Here is a 15338-nt window from a genome sequence, read left to right on the forward strand (position 1 = left end):
AAGTAGACTGTCCAATCTTGATCCTAGAAGATGAGCGTGTCGTTGGATTGGTGTGATGCCAACATGGTGTGTAAAGACTGGATTTAATGTACAAGATATATTTATTTACTTCCAATCTTAATGAGAACTTTTCCCTGGAAATGGATTACTGCAACGCATCTGGAAAGCCGCAGCTACTCCCATATACTAATTCAATGACAAAGCCAATTCTTGTCAAATCATAATACTATACACTATAGTACAATTTATTACAGAATAGAACGGAAACCAGTTCATGTGGGGTGGGGCAACGGTTAAGCGGCATCTAACCACCTTTAACAAAAGGTACATTGTTATCAGATTCTGATTTTTGCTCAGCTTACCTGTGCGTTTCGGGTCCAAGACAAGCGTCTCGTCTGTTGCCAGTCATACTCGTATTGTGTAATATATTCCACTGTAAGCTTCAACAGTATATTTATTTCCAGTTAGAAATCTGAATTAAGATCACATAAGTCCTTCTCAAAACATGCAGTCTCAAAAAGAATCATACCAAATGATTCAATGTATCACATGGACTAGTTCATAATATTCTGATTCTGTCTACAGTCCAACATGACTCGTGACTCACTAGCCAAAGCACTCTACTGCCGCACGGTCGCTACCATAGTCAGGAGGGCCAACAGTCTAAAGAGGCTAGGGTCTACTCTCGGCACTCTGAGCTCGGACTCCAACGAGTCTGTGCATAACCAAGCAGAGGTGAGTGTAACTGTAAATAGGTTGATGTGACCAGTTGATTTTATGTTAAGTGAGTTAATGCTTACTCTTCATCCCAAGATCGCAATCGTAGTGTCACAGTTCCTCCCGATATTTACAGTCCTAAAGCTACAAGTATAAGAATAAGAATCTTTTTAAGAATAAGAATCTTTATTGTCCTTTAAACATATTTACTTTTATATACCTGACAAATTTATCAGTGGTGTAGTTGTAAAATGTCCAGTGTGAGAATACTCACCATTATCTAAGAACTGACTAACAAATAGGTTTTAATTCATAGTAAGTTACTGTTGAAAAAAGGGTGGGAACGCAGTTCCCTACGCCACTGAAACATATATAATTGTCAGTGAATTTATTAAAATGTAAAAGTCAGAATCAAGAAAATGTTACTGGATGTAGGGTATTTTATCCCATGCTTTCTGGCAGACACTATTGAGTATTGGTTGATCATTTTGTATTATATGTTTGTTACATTTGTCATTTTATTTTCTGTATTTAAATTATTTAACTATTTTAGTAGATTGAGAGATGAAAAAATTATAAGACACTGAACGTTTAAAGTTTTAAAGTTCAACAGGGTAGTACCAACTACCTGAGCATTATCTTGGCATAAGTTCCCTCATAGTTTTAATGGATACATTATTTAGGATTGACATTTTACTGATACATACATATATTATCTATATTACATTAACATAGTTAATAATGAAATATAATGTATATAATGATGTTAGGTCGCTAGTCAGCATGCATCCACAGTTGGAACAGCTGGTTCCAAGTCCAGTAAATCCATGGCGGCTCTTAACAACGCAGTTAGGCATGCCACCGACGGCTTTATCGGAATACTCGACATGTTCGGCTTCGAGGACCCTAAAGTGAGTAAAATGATGAATAGATCAATGACACCATTCTGGGTGTATTTAGTTTGAATCAGTACAGTAGTTTTCAGAATAAGTAGTAGGTTTCAGAAAACTAAGAGGCTTGGCTTACTACGGCTTTTTCCCTTTTACTACAGAAGAGTCATGTACTAGATCAGATATCAGGGTCGTTGTTTATTAAAATTCCTTCTGGTGAAATCAAAGTTCAAGGTATTTTTATGAGTTTCTCTAGATGAGTCTTGAGGTGTTAAAGTTATATATCCAAGCCATGCTGGATACACAATCAATGTCATCACTAATGCTTTCCTCTTACTTCAGCCCAGCCAGCTAGAGCACTTGTGCATCAACTTGTGTGCGGAAACAATGCAGCATTTTTACAACACCCACATCTTCAAATCCAGTATAGAATCTTGCCGGGATGAGGGAATCCATTGTGACGTTGAGGTGGACTATGTAGACAACGTACCGTGCATAGATCTCATATCATCCTTGGTAAGTAGCAAAATGTGATCTAACTGCTGAAAACTTGACAGCTGTAGGTTTAGCAATATGGTAGTGCCCTTGAACATAAGTATTTTACCTGGCGTTCATGGGGCACTCCTATATTCCAGTGCTTGATTTGCGGCGTAACGTGGTGGAACGGGGTTCCATTACCTCTCTTTCGGAAAGATAAAAATATTTGGATGTGGTATAAATGCATGCAGAGGAGGTTATGCAGTGAAACCATGTCGCAGTTTGTTGTATTATACAAGTTCGACGAGGAGGCGGAGGCGACTGCAGCGCCGTTATTATAATATTATATTATTCGAATTATATCGAATAAATATTTATCGTAAACACTAAATATCGTTGTCCCCGTGTGTTGTCTAACTTCAGCGGCGTCACTTATGTACACATCATTTCACTGAATTTTCCTAAAGTAGAGCCCTAATAAACTATATTGTATAATTTGTGTTTTAAATTATACTTTTGAACTAAACTGATCCCATGTTTCCTACAGCGCACTGGCCTGCTCAGCATGTTGGATGTAGAATGTTCCATTCGAGGATCGTCTGAGTCTTACATTGCGAAAGTGAAGGCACAACATAGACAAAACCCAAGGCTCATCGAATCCAAGCCCATCGAACCTAGAACTTTTGGCATTCAACACTTTGCTGGCAAAGTCATCTACGATGCGACAGACTTTCTAGGTACACAATATAAGATTCTATGTGAAACCTAAGAGTTTCAGTAGCATGGAAAAATCTCAATTTATGAAAATAACTTTCAAACTCAATTTTAGTCAAATTGTCAAAATTTTTGTCAAAAGTCAAATGCCTTAAGCTCCATGTCTCCAACGACCTGGGACTCACAAACTACCTCCTACAAATACATAGATCAATTTAAAGCAAGCCATCTGGTCGTCAGTATGTAAGAACAAAAAAATTATTGTTTTATAATACTTCCGCAGCCAACTCTTGCAACGTTGTCAAACATTTGTTGACAGTTTAATCCCTTCTCTTACTACAATACTGATATAAACCAATCTCACAATGTAGGAAGTAATGGCTTATGTCCATAAGATTTAGCAATTTAAAAAAACAACCTGTTTCTGCTTTAGACACCAACAAAGACGTGGTGCCAGATGACTTGGTCGCAGTTTTTCACAAGCAGACGTGCAACTTTGGGTTTGCCACTCATCTGTTTGGCAGTGAGCTGAAAGCTTTATATTCAGTTGAGACTGTACCACGAGGAGTAAGCTTTAGAATCTCTCCAACGTCACATTCTGATATGTAAGTGAAAGTAGAAAGCATAAAAATACAAATGAAAAAATTGAAAATTGAACATGAAAATGCACAGGAGTTTCTAATTAAACTTAAAAACACATTGAAACCCCACCAATAGACTTAACACATTCACTACTGCAATAGTACTAAATTTTTCATTCAAATATTCATTAATTTGTCAAATGTTATTAAAAAGCTTATATCTCCGTAACGGTCAATTTGAAGGCCCTGAATTCTCTACAGTGGTCTACAGGGATGTCTGTCACAAATACCACTTAGTCTGTGGATATGATGGTTAGTAACATCATGATAGTTGGCAAAACTGTTTTTTACTTTACTGCATCACTGCATAGAAAACTGTACCCCTACACCCGTGGTCTGCATGTCCTGTTTACCAAGTGACTATGTGTTGCATTGAAATGTATATCTCGGTCCATGGCAATGATCACATCGTCGCATATGGCGACCAGTAGAGCAAAGGTTTTAAGGACAGCAGTGATTTAAAACCTTAAATCAGTTAGCTGCGATCAATATTGTATGTATATCTGTTGAAGCAGCCATGAAAAAGTACATAAAATAATTTTTCATCATGTTTTGAAGCTCAGGTCCAACAACAGTAATGATTAAATGTAATAATTAATTAGTTGTGCAATATGATTTTTTCAACTCATATGTAAAGTTGAGATAAAAGTTGGTTTAGGTCTACAAAGCACAACGTTTTTGTAGGCCTAACATGTATTTCAACTTCTTCTTAGTACCTGACATCTGATAGTTTAGTTTATTGAAGATCAGTTAAGAATGAAAGATAAGTTTTCAATATGTGAGGGCTGCCTTCACAAAAGTTAATATAAATTTCTTTCACTAACAGGTTGAATGGAGATGAGCCAGTTTCAACTTTAACGCAAGACTTTCATACTCGCCTGGACAACCTGCTGCGAACATTAGTGCATGCAAGACCACACTTTGTTCGTTGTTTACGAGCGAATGCTAATGAGGTGCCATGTCGCTTCGACAAGCCGACAGTAATGCGGCAGATTCGGTCACTGCAGGTGCTAGAAACGGTCAACCTGATGGCTGGAGGTTAGTGCAACAAACAAAACTATTACAGTAATTGTACAATCTAGTAACTCTAACTGAAGAATCAATGAGTAATTTGTTCTATAATTAAAATTATTTGATTATTGATCATTTATTTTGGTGCATAAGAACAAGTAATCAGAGAACACTTTTATTTAGTCTTTGTTTCAATGCAATTGTTACACATTCAAAGACCAGTGGTTTTAGTGAGAGGAGAATGAAAGGGCCACCAACAATGCTAAAGCCTGGAGGAGTAAACACTATAGCAGCAGCTTTTAGTCAAAGCAAGTGCAGGTACTAGTGAAAGTGCCCTGCTCTGTCCGATTCTTGTTTGTATCAGTTACGTCAAAACATTTTCTGCGTCCTTTTTTCTTTACATCATTAACAAACATGTCTTGGGCTAGGATATATGAATTCCAAAATGTTTAAGTCAGCCATTTAAATCATCATCAACGTTTTGATACTTGAGTATGATTGTAATCCAGCTTGGATATTTCAGGTTATCCACATCGAATGAGATTCAAGGCGTTCAACGCTAGATATCGGCTATTGGCACCATGGGGGAAGCTGCGACGATGTGAGGAGCGGACAACAGAAGACTGCAGACTCATCTTGCAATGTCTAGAAGAGAAACACGAGCTGAAGCAACCCATCAGTCAAGTCAGCACTAGTTGGGCCTTTGGAAAGAGGCATATTTTCCTCAGGTAATTGTGTGATGAGATAACCCGTTCATTTGACATTCGTAGATAGAGTGACCTTTTAAAACTTGCTTACAGACCAAGACCAGCTACCTATTTCTTTAGTCAGATACGACTAAAGAAAAGCTCAGTGATCCAAGGACAACTGGGTTCAGTTTTGAGATTGGAATTATCCGTCAAAAAGCTACTAGCATTTAAAGGATGAAACGGGCAGCCGTATTGTGGTGTTAAATATTCTGGCAAGCAAAATAATTGGTGAACTATCTAGCTTTTCCCCACATACAACAATATAATATATCAAACTAATATAGACTTTGAAGACTAGTTTTGAATAGAAAGGCTTATTGCCTGAGAATTAAGGAGACAAAGGATAGGATAAGCAGGCTTTCTTTTAGAAATGTAGGCATCCCACTTTACTACAGTAACACAGAAGAAAACACAATATAAACACTGAATATTTCGAGGCCACTGGCCCCTTCCTCAACATTGAGAGTCACATTAGATACTTGAAAGAGACTAATAATTAATGATGAGAGTGAAAGACTTCAACTATCTAAAGTGACCCTCAATGTTGAGAAAGGGGCCAGTTGTGGCCTCGAAATATTCAGTGTTTATATTGTGTTTTCTTCTGTGTTACTGTAGTGAAGTGTGATGCCTACATTTCTAAAGGTAAAGCCTGCTTATCCTATCCTTTGTCTCCTCAAGACTTTGAAAACTTTTTATTTGTATGTATTTAACAGTAACCCTTAACATTTATTTAGTAAACAATCAAATTAAGATGATGACAGGGCGTTATTTATCTCTTGCAGCATTGGGATGTACCATGTAACTTTATGTTTTATGTTACCTAACAAAATTTAGAACTATTAAAACCAAAAATAGTAATTCACAATAGGATGAGAAGAAGAATCTAAACAGCGCTAAATGTTGGGATGTTGTTGCAGTGAGGGTGTTCGTCAGCAGCTAGAGTGTCTGAGGTGGGAGACGAGACATCGAGCTGCTGTCCTGATACAAGCTACATGGCGTGGCTGGCGACTACGACGGCGCTGGCCTACACTCAAACGCAACCTCGAGCTGCATCAAGCATCTAATCCAACCCCTACTACCGCTGTAGGTCAGTATCCATTGATAGCTTGTTTTATATGTTTATTTACTTCATTAGTAACAGTTGATAAAACAGGGTACCAGTAAGGAGATTTTAAAAAGTTGGTTTGTGAGAACTGGGTTGTATTTATGCTGTTGGTTATATTACTGTACAACTATGTAGATGTTCTTGGGTTGGTGTTGGGTCTATTGTTTGATTTTTACTTTCTTCCCCTATACCATAGTACAGTAGGGTCCCGATAGTCTGAAATGGTTGGGACTGGACCCATTTCGGATTAAACACTTTTTTTATTTGTTTGTCCTAGGACGCATAGGCACAAGCCCAGTATTATTTTCACATCACTTTAGGCTAGACCTAGGAGTTGCGGCATTATCACTTAGATAAAATCTATTGGTGATTTGGCGGGATTGGAACCCGGGACGAAAATGAAAAATGTTAACTAAAAAAAATTGTGAAATGTTTACTACACTTATTTGTTGAATTAGCAGAGTCCAGATTTAATTTATTTAAAGAGGCTGTAGGATTTTAAAGTCAAGGATCGGGTACACCACCTATGATTTTCTTTACTATACTGTATCAGCGAAATTATGCTAGATATGATTTCAACTTTGCTTATTTACTCATCCAATTGTGTTTTTGTGCATTAATTGTCCCAACATCAAGGCTCGGAAACAGGTTACCTAATTTCTAATCCTGTAAAATATGTAATTGGATTGTGATATGACTATTGTGTGCAGGTGTACTGAGCAGGACGACAGGGGCACCTGCTGCTCCGCCCTCCGCCACACTCACCCGCCCCCGCCCCCAGCCCATTGCTGGCACACCCCCACCAGACCCGAATGAGAAGTACGACCAGAAAATGATACAGCAGACATGCACTCTGTTCGGACTAGATTTGGTGAGTATTTGTTAACAATGTATTAAAAATGTATTTGTACCTTAAGTTGGATTGGGAAAACCAAATGGCTAATTGTGGAGTTTTTGAACATTTATATAGTCTTCGCTATGAAAATTGAACTCCAGGTTCTTAGAGGAAGAAAGTTTGCACAATCTTTAGTATCTCTTAAGCCGTGTATACGAGAGCACAGAAAACATACTACTGTACATACTACCGTGACGAGAGGCTAGTAGGGAGGCAGTTACCTACCTCTAGTACATTTCAAGTTTGCCAGCCAACACTATGGCTCTGTGTAAACACAGCTCAACCCTTTGAGTGTTATGCAACAATATATTGTTGTTCACTGAAATCTCCAAGATATCTATAAGGGATAAAGAGGAAGTAGCTAAAAACTACTAATTTTTAAAAAGTAGCAAAACATGCATGTTTATAAACAACCACTTAGCAAAGATTTGCTCAATCCGATGATTCGAGGTGTCTGTCTAAACCAAGGATTATGAACACCTCATTATGCCTCAGTGGTTGTAGTTTATCGCTACAAACACACAGGTCACATACTATTTGCCACACAGGACGGGATTCGATCCCGAGCAGACGAATGCCACTATGGCCAAGTGACACACCCTAGCCACCCAGGCTATCTGTGCTTGGAGACTGAGGAGTAAAAAATATTTAAGCTGACGACTGGCGTCAACAATTCCTAACAGATGGTGCTACACCAGGGCTATGCTCAGATAATTCTCGTTCAATGTGTTACTAGGTCCAAACTATCGTACAGCAGCACTAGTTAGTCACAGACTCTTTTGATGGTAATTACAGTTAAACCACAACAACAGTGATCATAAAAGGTGTTATTGAGGTTTTATTCACAAACAAGTTTTTTTTCCTTAAAAGGCTATATAGCCTAATAATCTTATACTAGAGGTCGTCCAGTGGTTGAAAACTCGACCAAAATTAAGTAATGTACAGACTTCTCTATTTTCACCCTACGCTGTAAAAAACTCATGTGATTGGAATTTCTTCCATTTGTTTAGATTTTTTGTATATACCTATTGTGTTGTTATTTCGTCACCAGCATGGCATCCCATAAGGTCCTTGTAAAAAAAAAAATTCATTTTTGTGCTTATTTTTGAGCCTATTTTAATTTATGAAGGGATTCTGCGCATCTACACGAAAATATCTTTCCAACAGTATGCATATATTTTTCCTGTGATGCACATAAGCAGAGAAAAAAGGTTTAAAGAAACATGCTTTTGCCTCTTAACTACATCAAGGTTTAATTCAATATCACGTTGTAAACCAGATGTCTTTCGATTTTATGACACTTTGGTTAATTATATTTATAAGAAAACTTGGAAATTTACGGTGAAAAACAGCTCTATATAATTTTTACTACAAATACCTAGACTTTTCTTTGTTAAACATTTTTTATTGACTTATTATTCCCCTGGTTAAAATAGTGAAAACAAAACAGTTACAATTCCACAACAGGTAATCGTTGTGAGAACAGTTTATTTCATAACACCTGTTAATTTCTGTTAATTATTATCATATGTTTATTTGTTATTCTATGTTTGAAAAAAGTTAAAATAAAGATAGTTGAGTTTGAGTAAAATAGTACATGATGGCAGCGGTTTAGATCTATGCCTCAGAAAAAAATCCTAGAAGGAAACAATCTGACTATAAAAATAATAAACTTGCCCCTGAGAGAAAAACAGTGAACAAAATTTGTCTGAGAATACACATCAAACAGAACAATACAACTGTCCAAAGAGGAATATACACAAACCAGCTATCTACTGAATCAACAATTGAATTGTGTGTGTCAAAAATTAACATTTCATTTCATTTCTATTTTCTTGAAGGCAGTCAACATTTCCAGGTTTGATTATGTTTACCATATTGTTAGACTGGTGTTTGTAATGTTGCAGGAGAGGCCTCCGCCAGTACCGCCCAGCAGACCATACACAGTAGCGGGGAACACAAAACTGGGCTACCCTCAGACCCGCGTCATGAAAATGCCTTTCCCAGGTATTGCATCGCTAAGTGTCAGTTACTTTCAATTAAAATTAAAATATACAATAAAATAAAATTTCTTTGAAGGGAAGGTACACTATTAGCTTTGTTATTTAGTCTTGAATACTTGTATACACATACTAGAGGTTCTGATTCCTTATTTAGATAATCCAACCAAATATCTGGCTATGTGACAATCTTTCCGGGTGACTATGAGTAGTCTGGTAATAGTGGTAATGGGTTGTTTTGGTAATAAAGGCGCCTTTTAATCTGACTATTTTAGTTTCCTCAACTTTTAATGTTGAAATAATAATTAAAAACTGCAATAACTGTAAGAAGTATTTGTACACTAACATATCTCATTAATATTGCACATTTTCAGTAGTTTTAAAACAGGTATTTTACCTTTTTCAAGTTGTAACACTGGACGCAGTACAAGCAATGAAAATGCAGCAACTCAAAAAGGCTTAATAAAAAACTTTATGGGTTTCATGAAGGGATAGTAGCCTCCAATTTGGTATGATAAGAAAACTTTACATCCTCAGACCCTGTTGCTTTTGGACCTGAGGTTGTGATCTTTGAGTGCAATAGCTATAACAAATGATCGATTGTAAAATGTGTAAGACAAACCTTTAATTTGGGAATTTAGTTTGTTAAAAATTCATAACGTACATTTTTACAATTTTGTTAGATAGAACAACTGAACTTGCCCATTCCAACGAATCAGTCAATTAAGTATACTCTTTCCTCTACATGACCTGACTGTTACAGAGGACGGGACGGGAGAAGTATCATTACTGAAGGGTGACACAGTGGTAGTGGTGGGGGCGTCACCTCGTCGAGGACATCTGGTGGTCGAGCACAGCAATCACAGTCTCCACGTTCCTTTCCAGTTTCTAGAACTCAAACCGAGTTCAATCAGCATCTAGCCGCAACCTACCTTCCAAACTCCCAAAGAAACACCGGTGGACTACATCCTTGGGATGTGATTTTCACCCGCACCTCTCGAAGGAAATCAAAACATTAGCTTTAACCTATGGACTCATGAAGTGAGCGTGGACAGCAGCTGTAACGATGTTTCCTATAATATGCCCATCAAGTCATCATAGTTTTATTCATAGAGTATTCCGTTAAAAGTACAAAGATTTTATTTATAGCACTGCCATATAAGTGTGCTGTTTGTAGATAATGTAAATACTATTACGTGAATAGTGTCATTTTATTGATTGTAGTTGAGTAGTATGTGAAATGGATCAAATGATTTTTTATTGAATAAAGTTATTTAGTTTTAAAATGTAGTTTCTACAATTTGATTTAAGTTTGTTTAGTTTGACAAGGATATATATTTCAGATCTGTTAAAATATTACCTTTCATAAAGTGCTATTTGAATTTGATTCATAGATTAAATTTTATTCATAAAAAATAAATGTTTAAACAATTTTTTGGAAGACTTGTGTTTTATTTTATTTATAAGTATGTTTTTAAATATTTTGAATATTTGTTTATTTGAATACTTCTTGAATATTTAAATAATTGAAAGCTGTCATTTATTTTAAAAAGCCAAAAAAACAATGTGTTTATCCATATAACCAAAGTGGTCTTATTTTAAACAATTTTAACATTAATTATTACTGTAAATACGTTGCCATACTTGTTTCCTTTTTTAGTTTTATTATTTAAATAAGAAAACCTTTGTCGGTAATACTGAATAGTACATAGGTGATTTATTTACAGTATATTGTGATCATGGTTGCCATTAAAATAAAATAGCCTATGTTTAGTGTAAACATGACCTTGTCTAAGCAATCTTAAATAAAGACTCAATGTAAGGGTACTAGGTAGCTGGAATGGAGTAGTTATTAATGGTTTTTTTTTCTAAAACATGTACTTTTGGCTTCAATATTTCTATATTAAAACATATCAGCAATTCTAAAAAAATGTCTTCTATATTATATGGTAAAAAATGATTCTATTAAAAATAAATATATTTTTAGACAAATATATTTTATAACAAACTCTAATCCTTAGTAAAACTGACTAGCGGAAATAAAATAAATTATACAACAATTTATAGATTCAGTAAAAACAATTACCAAAAAACGTTAAATATGAATTTCTAATAAAGTGATTTGTGACATGATTTATTTTCGACTTTGAGTAAATACAGTAGACCCCTTCTTAACCAACATGGCATTAACGAATAATCGGATTATCCGTCCTCGATCGTAAAATATTAGTTTCTTTTAACCGACCTTGCTTTGAGAACAGTTCCCTTTAACCGCCGCTTTTAGGAATCTCGACATTTCCGCTCTCGCGCTCGGCGATGGGAACCATACAGTTATCTCCACAGGATGTAACTAAGAATAGGCCAAAGTTTGTATCCATCCCAAAAACTTATGTTTTTCAGGAATTTTTTAAAGGAAAGAGAATTATTTATTTTTTTCAGGAAAGTTCAAGATTTCTGTTAGTTAACCAACCAGTTTGGTACATTTGAAGTAGTGAAAAAAAACTTGAGGGAAAAAGAGTCACAAGAACGAGACATAATAAAGATAACATCAAAATAATGATTTTCCTTATTGTCCTTATTATTATTCTCCTTAATTACGTCTGACCGAGCGAAAAACACTTGTTTGAGCGTAGGATTAGGGTTACTCTAAATCAGGAAAAGGAAAAGGGAGCCTATTTTTTCTAACAATGATTATACAAAATAATCATGATTATATAATTCCAAAAGAATAACACTTCATTTTGTTAGGTTTTAAGGGATTTAACCGTTTTAACCAACCTCTGAGTTATCCGACCTAGGTTCGGAGCTATTAGGGTCAGTTAGGGTCTACTGTAAATAGCTCATCAAATAACTGTTTGTGTTTTTGTGTAGTAATTATTCATAAAATGCCATAACTTATGATATTACACACCATAATATAATTAGGTACTTATAAAAATAATGTTAAGTTGTTATGTACATATCAGTTATGTTGTAATAAGACTTTAAAACTTAGTTTGTATCAATTATAGTTTAATAGTATTGTTACAAATATTTATGAGTTTAGTTGAAATTGTTAAAATTATAGCTATACAAATACATGTTATTATAACAATACCTTGTAATTGAACTACACCATCAATTTATGACTGATTTGTAAATTATTGATTGATGAAAAAAATAGCATGTCATTGGGAGTAAACAAACGACAATATTTTATGGAGGGCAGGTCAATCAAGCCTCTTTTTATTGAACATTTCCAAGTCAACATATTACAAAGCTTGAAACAAAATTTTTTTGCCATATGACAGGAACTGTAACTGTTTTTAAAATACGAGTTTCAGGGATAAATAAGTCGTAAAAAGCTGTTCATTCCCCCTTTACAAACTTTGTCTGCAGATATTAGAGAAGAAAATAGTTCTGATCAAAAATATGGTTATAATCATGCATATTATGCTAAATTGCACATTTTCTTATATGGGGGCTGACCAGGATTTGCTTTTTAAATATTATATTATAATAAATACCCCTCTACTGATATTTGGACTAATTAATTAAAATATAAAAATTCAAACGATCAAAGCAGGCCAAGTAGTTAATACATCATCAGTAACACCTGTTTGTTTTGACAGTGAATCGATACTGAATTAGTTTTGGTGTAACTAACTAATAAAGATAAATAACATATAGCATTAACGAATTTCCAATATAGGGAATAAGCTTTTTATTACCGTAGGTCTCACGGTAAGAACTGGACCCGGGAAAAATTAACTTTTTCATTTTGAGGTGCGCAGAGGCCAAAAATCCCTCGGTTCAAAATCATATGTATGTCTGTTATCGCGATAACTTGAGCAAAAATTAAATTTTTACGGAATTTGGCACACAGGCGTGTAAAACTAAATGTATTCCAACAAGTTCGCGAACCAGCTTGATCTGACTATGGGAACGGGGGTTTTATAGGGTAAAAATTTGTTTTTCCCATTTTTGACCCTAAAAACATAACATTTCATTTCCCAATTTCTTTCTAAACCATTTTATAGTGCTTGAAAAAGAAAAAATTGTACAGTCAAACCTTGTTAGAAAGAACCTCGGTAAATCTGATTTTTTTTCTCCATAGTACCTACGTAGTTTTCAAAACAGAACGAAACTTGTTTCAAAATGAAACCCCCACCCATCCCTCTTCCATCCTCTGTCATTGTTTGGCACGTGCCTCTACAAGATGAATAACGGCAGTATTAAACCTGTTGTAGTTTGCTTGTTTGTGGATATATTTTAATGGAATTTTGTATATTTCATACTAAGCTATCAACATTTCATTAATGTACACCTCATTACCTTTCCTGTAGTAGCAAACCTAAGTACTCGTTAAAATAATGTTATTTAAATCCTACTAATATTATAAGTTGTGAGAAAGATTGGATGTATGGATGGATGGTTGTGACAAGTAAACGTGCAAAATACTGGTCTGATTGGGCTGAAATTTGGTGTGATATGATAGCTCACATTCCCAGTGATTAACATATAGATGCATTCTTATCTCAAAAATCCTTTTGGGCTCCGCCCCAGTGGCTCTGGAGTTTCTCATGTTAACTTTTTATTCATATTTAAAAGGAATAAAATAATTTTGTCAGCTGTTTCAACTACACAAGTTGGTTCTATGATATTAAATAACATTAAAAAGTTATAAGGTTTACCAACAGGGTGCAACACTATTAAATTAAAATTTAAGTTTTTTTTTAGGTGCTATGGTAGATGTGCTATACTATATCATACCGTAAATTAAAAGAACCAAATTTTCTTAAACCGTGTCCTCTCCCATTGTAAACACAAGTATAACTGCAATAAGCATTTTATTTATATACGCCAACCCCATACGAAGGACGGGTACTCTGCTAGTAGGAAATAAATCTGACAATGTTAAGGGAATATTTTAGTGGAAATTCTAACAGTTATAACAAATTCAATTAGTTCAATTACAAGTTAAATATTTATCTTTAAATTAATCATTTACATCTGTGCTTAAAGCGTCATTAGGTTAACTTTTAAGCTCAAGAATTTGTTTAAGTGTCCATGTTTAAATGTATAGTATTTTAGTTTCTAGAAAATTGTAAATATATACAGCTGTATTATGTTATTATTACATGGTTATTAAACTATTACTTTTGTACAACAAACCCTTAATTAAAATCCCATTCATAAATCTGTTTATATTTTAATGTTATTTTGATACTTTTATAGGGTATTTTTGAATAGGGATTTAACTACCGTAGTTAAAACTACCCACAAAGTCATCATGAATAAGCCACAGAACGTTTTTTAGCCTCATGAGACCCACAATATTGTAATTAATTAAAATATCAGTTGCCATTTCTTCATTGTACTCCCAACTCATATTATTAATATAATCAACATTGCCAATATTCTAATATAGCCATCATAATTTTTGTTCAAAATATATGTGGTTTTAAAACAGTAGGTCCATCAATAGTTAAACTTATATGGTGCAATATGTAGGTTTGTTGGAAGCTTTCCATTAAAGAAAATGTGAAAATTGGACACTATCATTTTGAAAATTGTCACTGCCAAACTCTATAACCAGGAGAAGAATGAAATTAAACATGTATAATAAAAACTTTGAACTGTTTCAGCATAAGAAAAGGGTCAATTGATGAATAAATGATAACTAGCTGAAATGAAGCAATCCTATTACGTTTTGCAAACTTAATTGGTAAAAATCAAATCAAGTTGTAATTAGAGTTAACAAATCAAGTCATTTAGTTCTTGGTGAGATAATATCCCCTTAAAATTGATACATAGAAGAGTTAATTTTACATTTGTGTGTTTTTTAATAAGAAATTAAGTTTATGTATAGATTCAAAGTAAGTAGGCGAACTAGGATTGATGAAGAAAATAGCTAATGTGTGATAACAAAGAAATGTAAAATATACAATAAAAGCTCCAGATTTTTACTTTCTCCCACAAGAAAAATTTGTATGTGGAAAAGTATTAAAAAAGATTATTTTTAGTTTAGGGTGAAAATATTTGTTTTGAGTTCAGGGGAGCCCATAAAAGTGGTTTTTGAAGTGAAATATGTGTGCATATGTATATGTGTACATATAGCTACAGAATACACCAATTTTGATGATAGTTGGTATGACGA

General features: G+C 34.6%; 1 protein-coding gene across 2 annotated transcripts in view; it reads left to right on the forward strand.

Moving 5' to 3' along the window:
• LOC129003064 (unconventional myosin-IXb-like) overlaps nucleotides 1–10553 on the forward strand; it is a 103882-nt gene extending 93329 nt beyond the window's left edge. For both annotated transcript variants that reach the window (XM_054431282.1, XM_054431283.1), the window contains exons 9-19: nucleotides 586–735; nucleotides 1488–1628; nucleotides 1950–2123; nucleotides 2632–2821; nucleotides 3232–3403; nucleotides 4266–4477; nucleotides 4974–5178; nucleotides 6117–6286; nucleotides 7015–7175; nucleotides 9107–9206; nucleotides 9963–10553. In XM_054431282.1, the coding sequence (XP_054287257.1) occupies nucleotides 586–735; nucleotides 1488–1628; nucleotides 1950–2123; nucleotides 2632–2821; nucleotides 3232–3403; nucleotides 4266–4477; nucleotides 4974–5178; nucleotides 6117–6286; nucleotides 7015–7175; nucleotides 9107–9206; nucleotides 9963–10120 (1833 nt within the window). In that variant the 3' untranslated portion in view covers nucleotides 10121–10553. The remainder of the gene's footprint in view (nucleotides 1–585; nucleotides 736–1487; nucleotides 1629–1949; nucleotides 2124–2631; nucleotides 2822–3231; nucleotides 3404–4265; nucleotides 4478–4973; nucleotides 5179–6116; nucleotides 6287–7014; nucleotides 7176–9106; nucleotides 9207–9962) is intronic.
• Nucleotides 10554–15338: the final 4785 nt, after the last annotated feature.

This window comes from Macrosteles quadrilineatus, unplaced genomic scaffold (genome assembly GCF_028750875.1).
Source record: "Macrosteles quadrilineatus isolate MER2022 unplaced genomic scaffold, UCM_ALF_1.0 Scaffold_9__3_contigs__length_116548681, whole genome shotgun sequence".
Lineage (NCBI taxonomy): Eukaryota > Metazoa > Arthropoda > Insecta > Hemiptera > Cicadellidae > Macrosteles > Macrosteles quadrilineatus.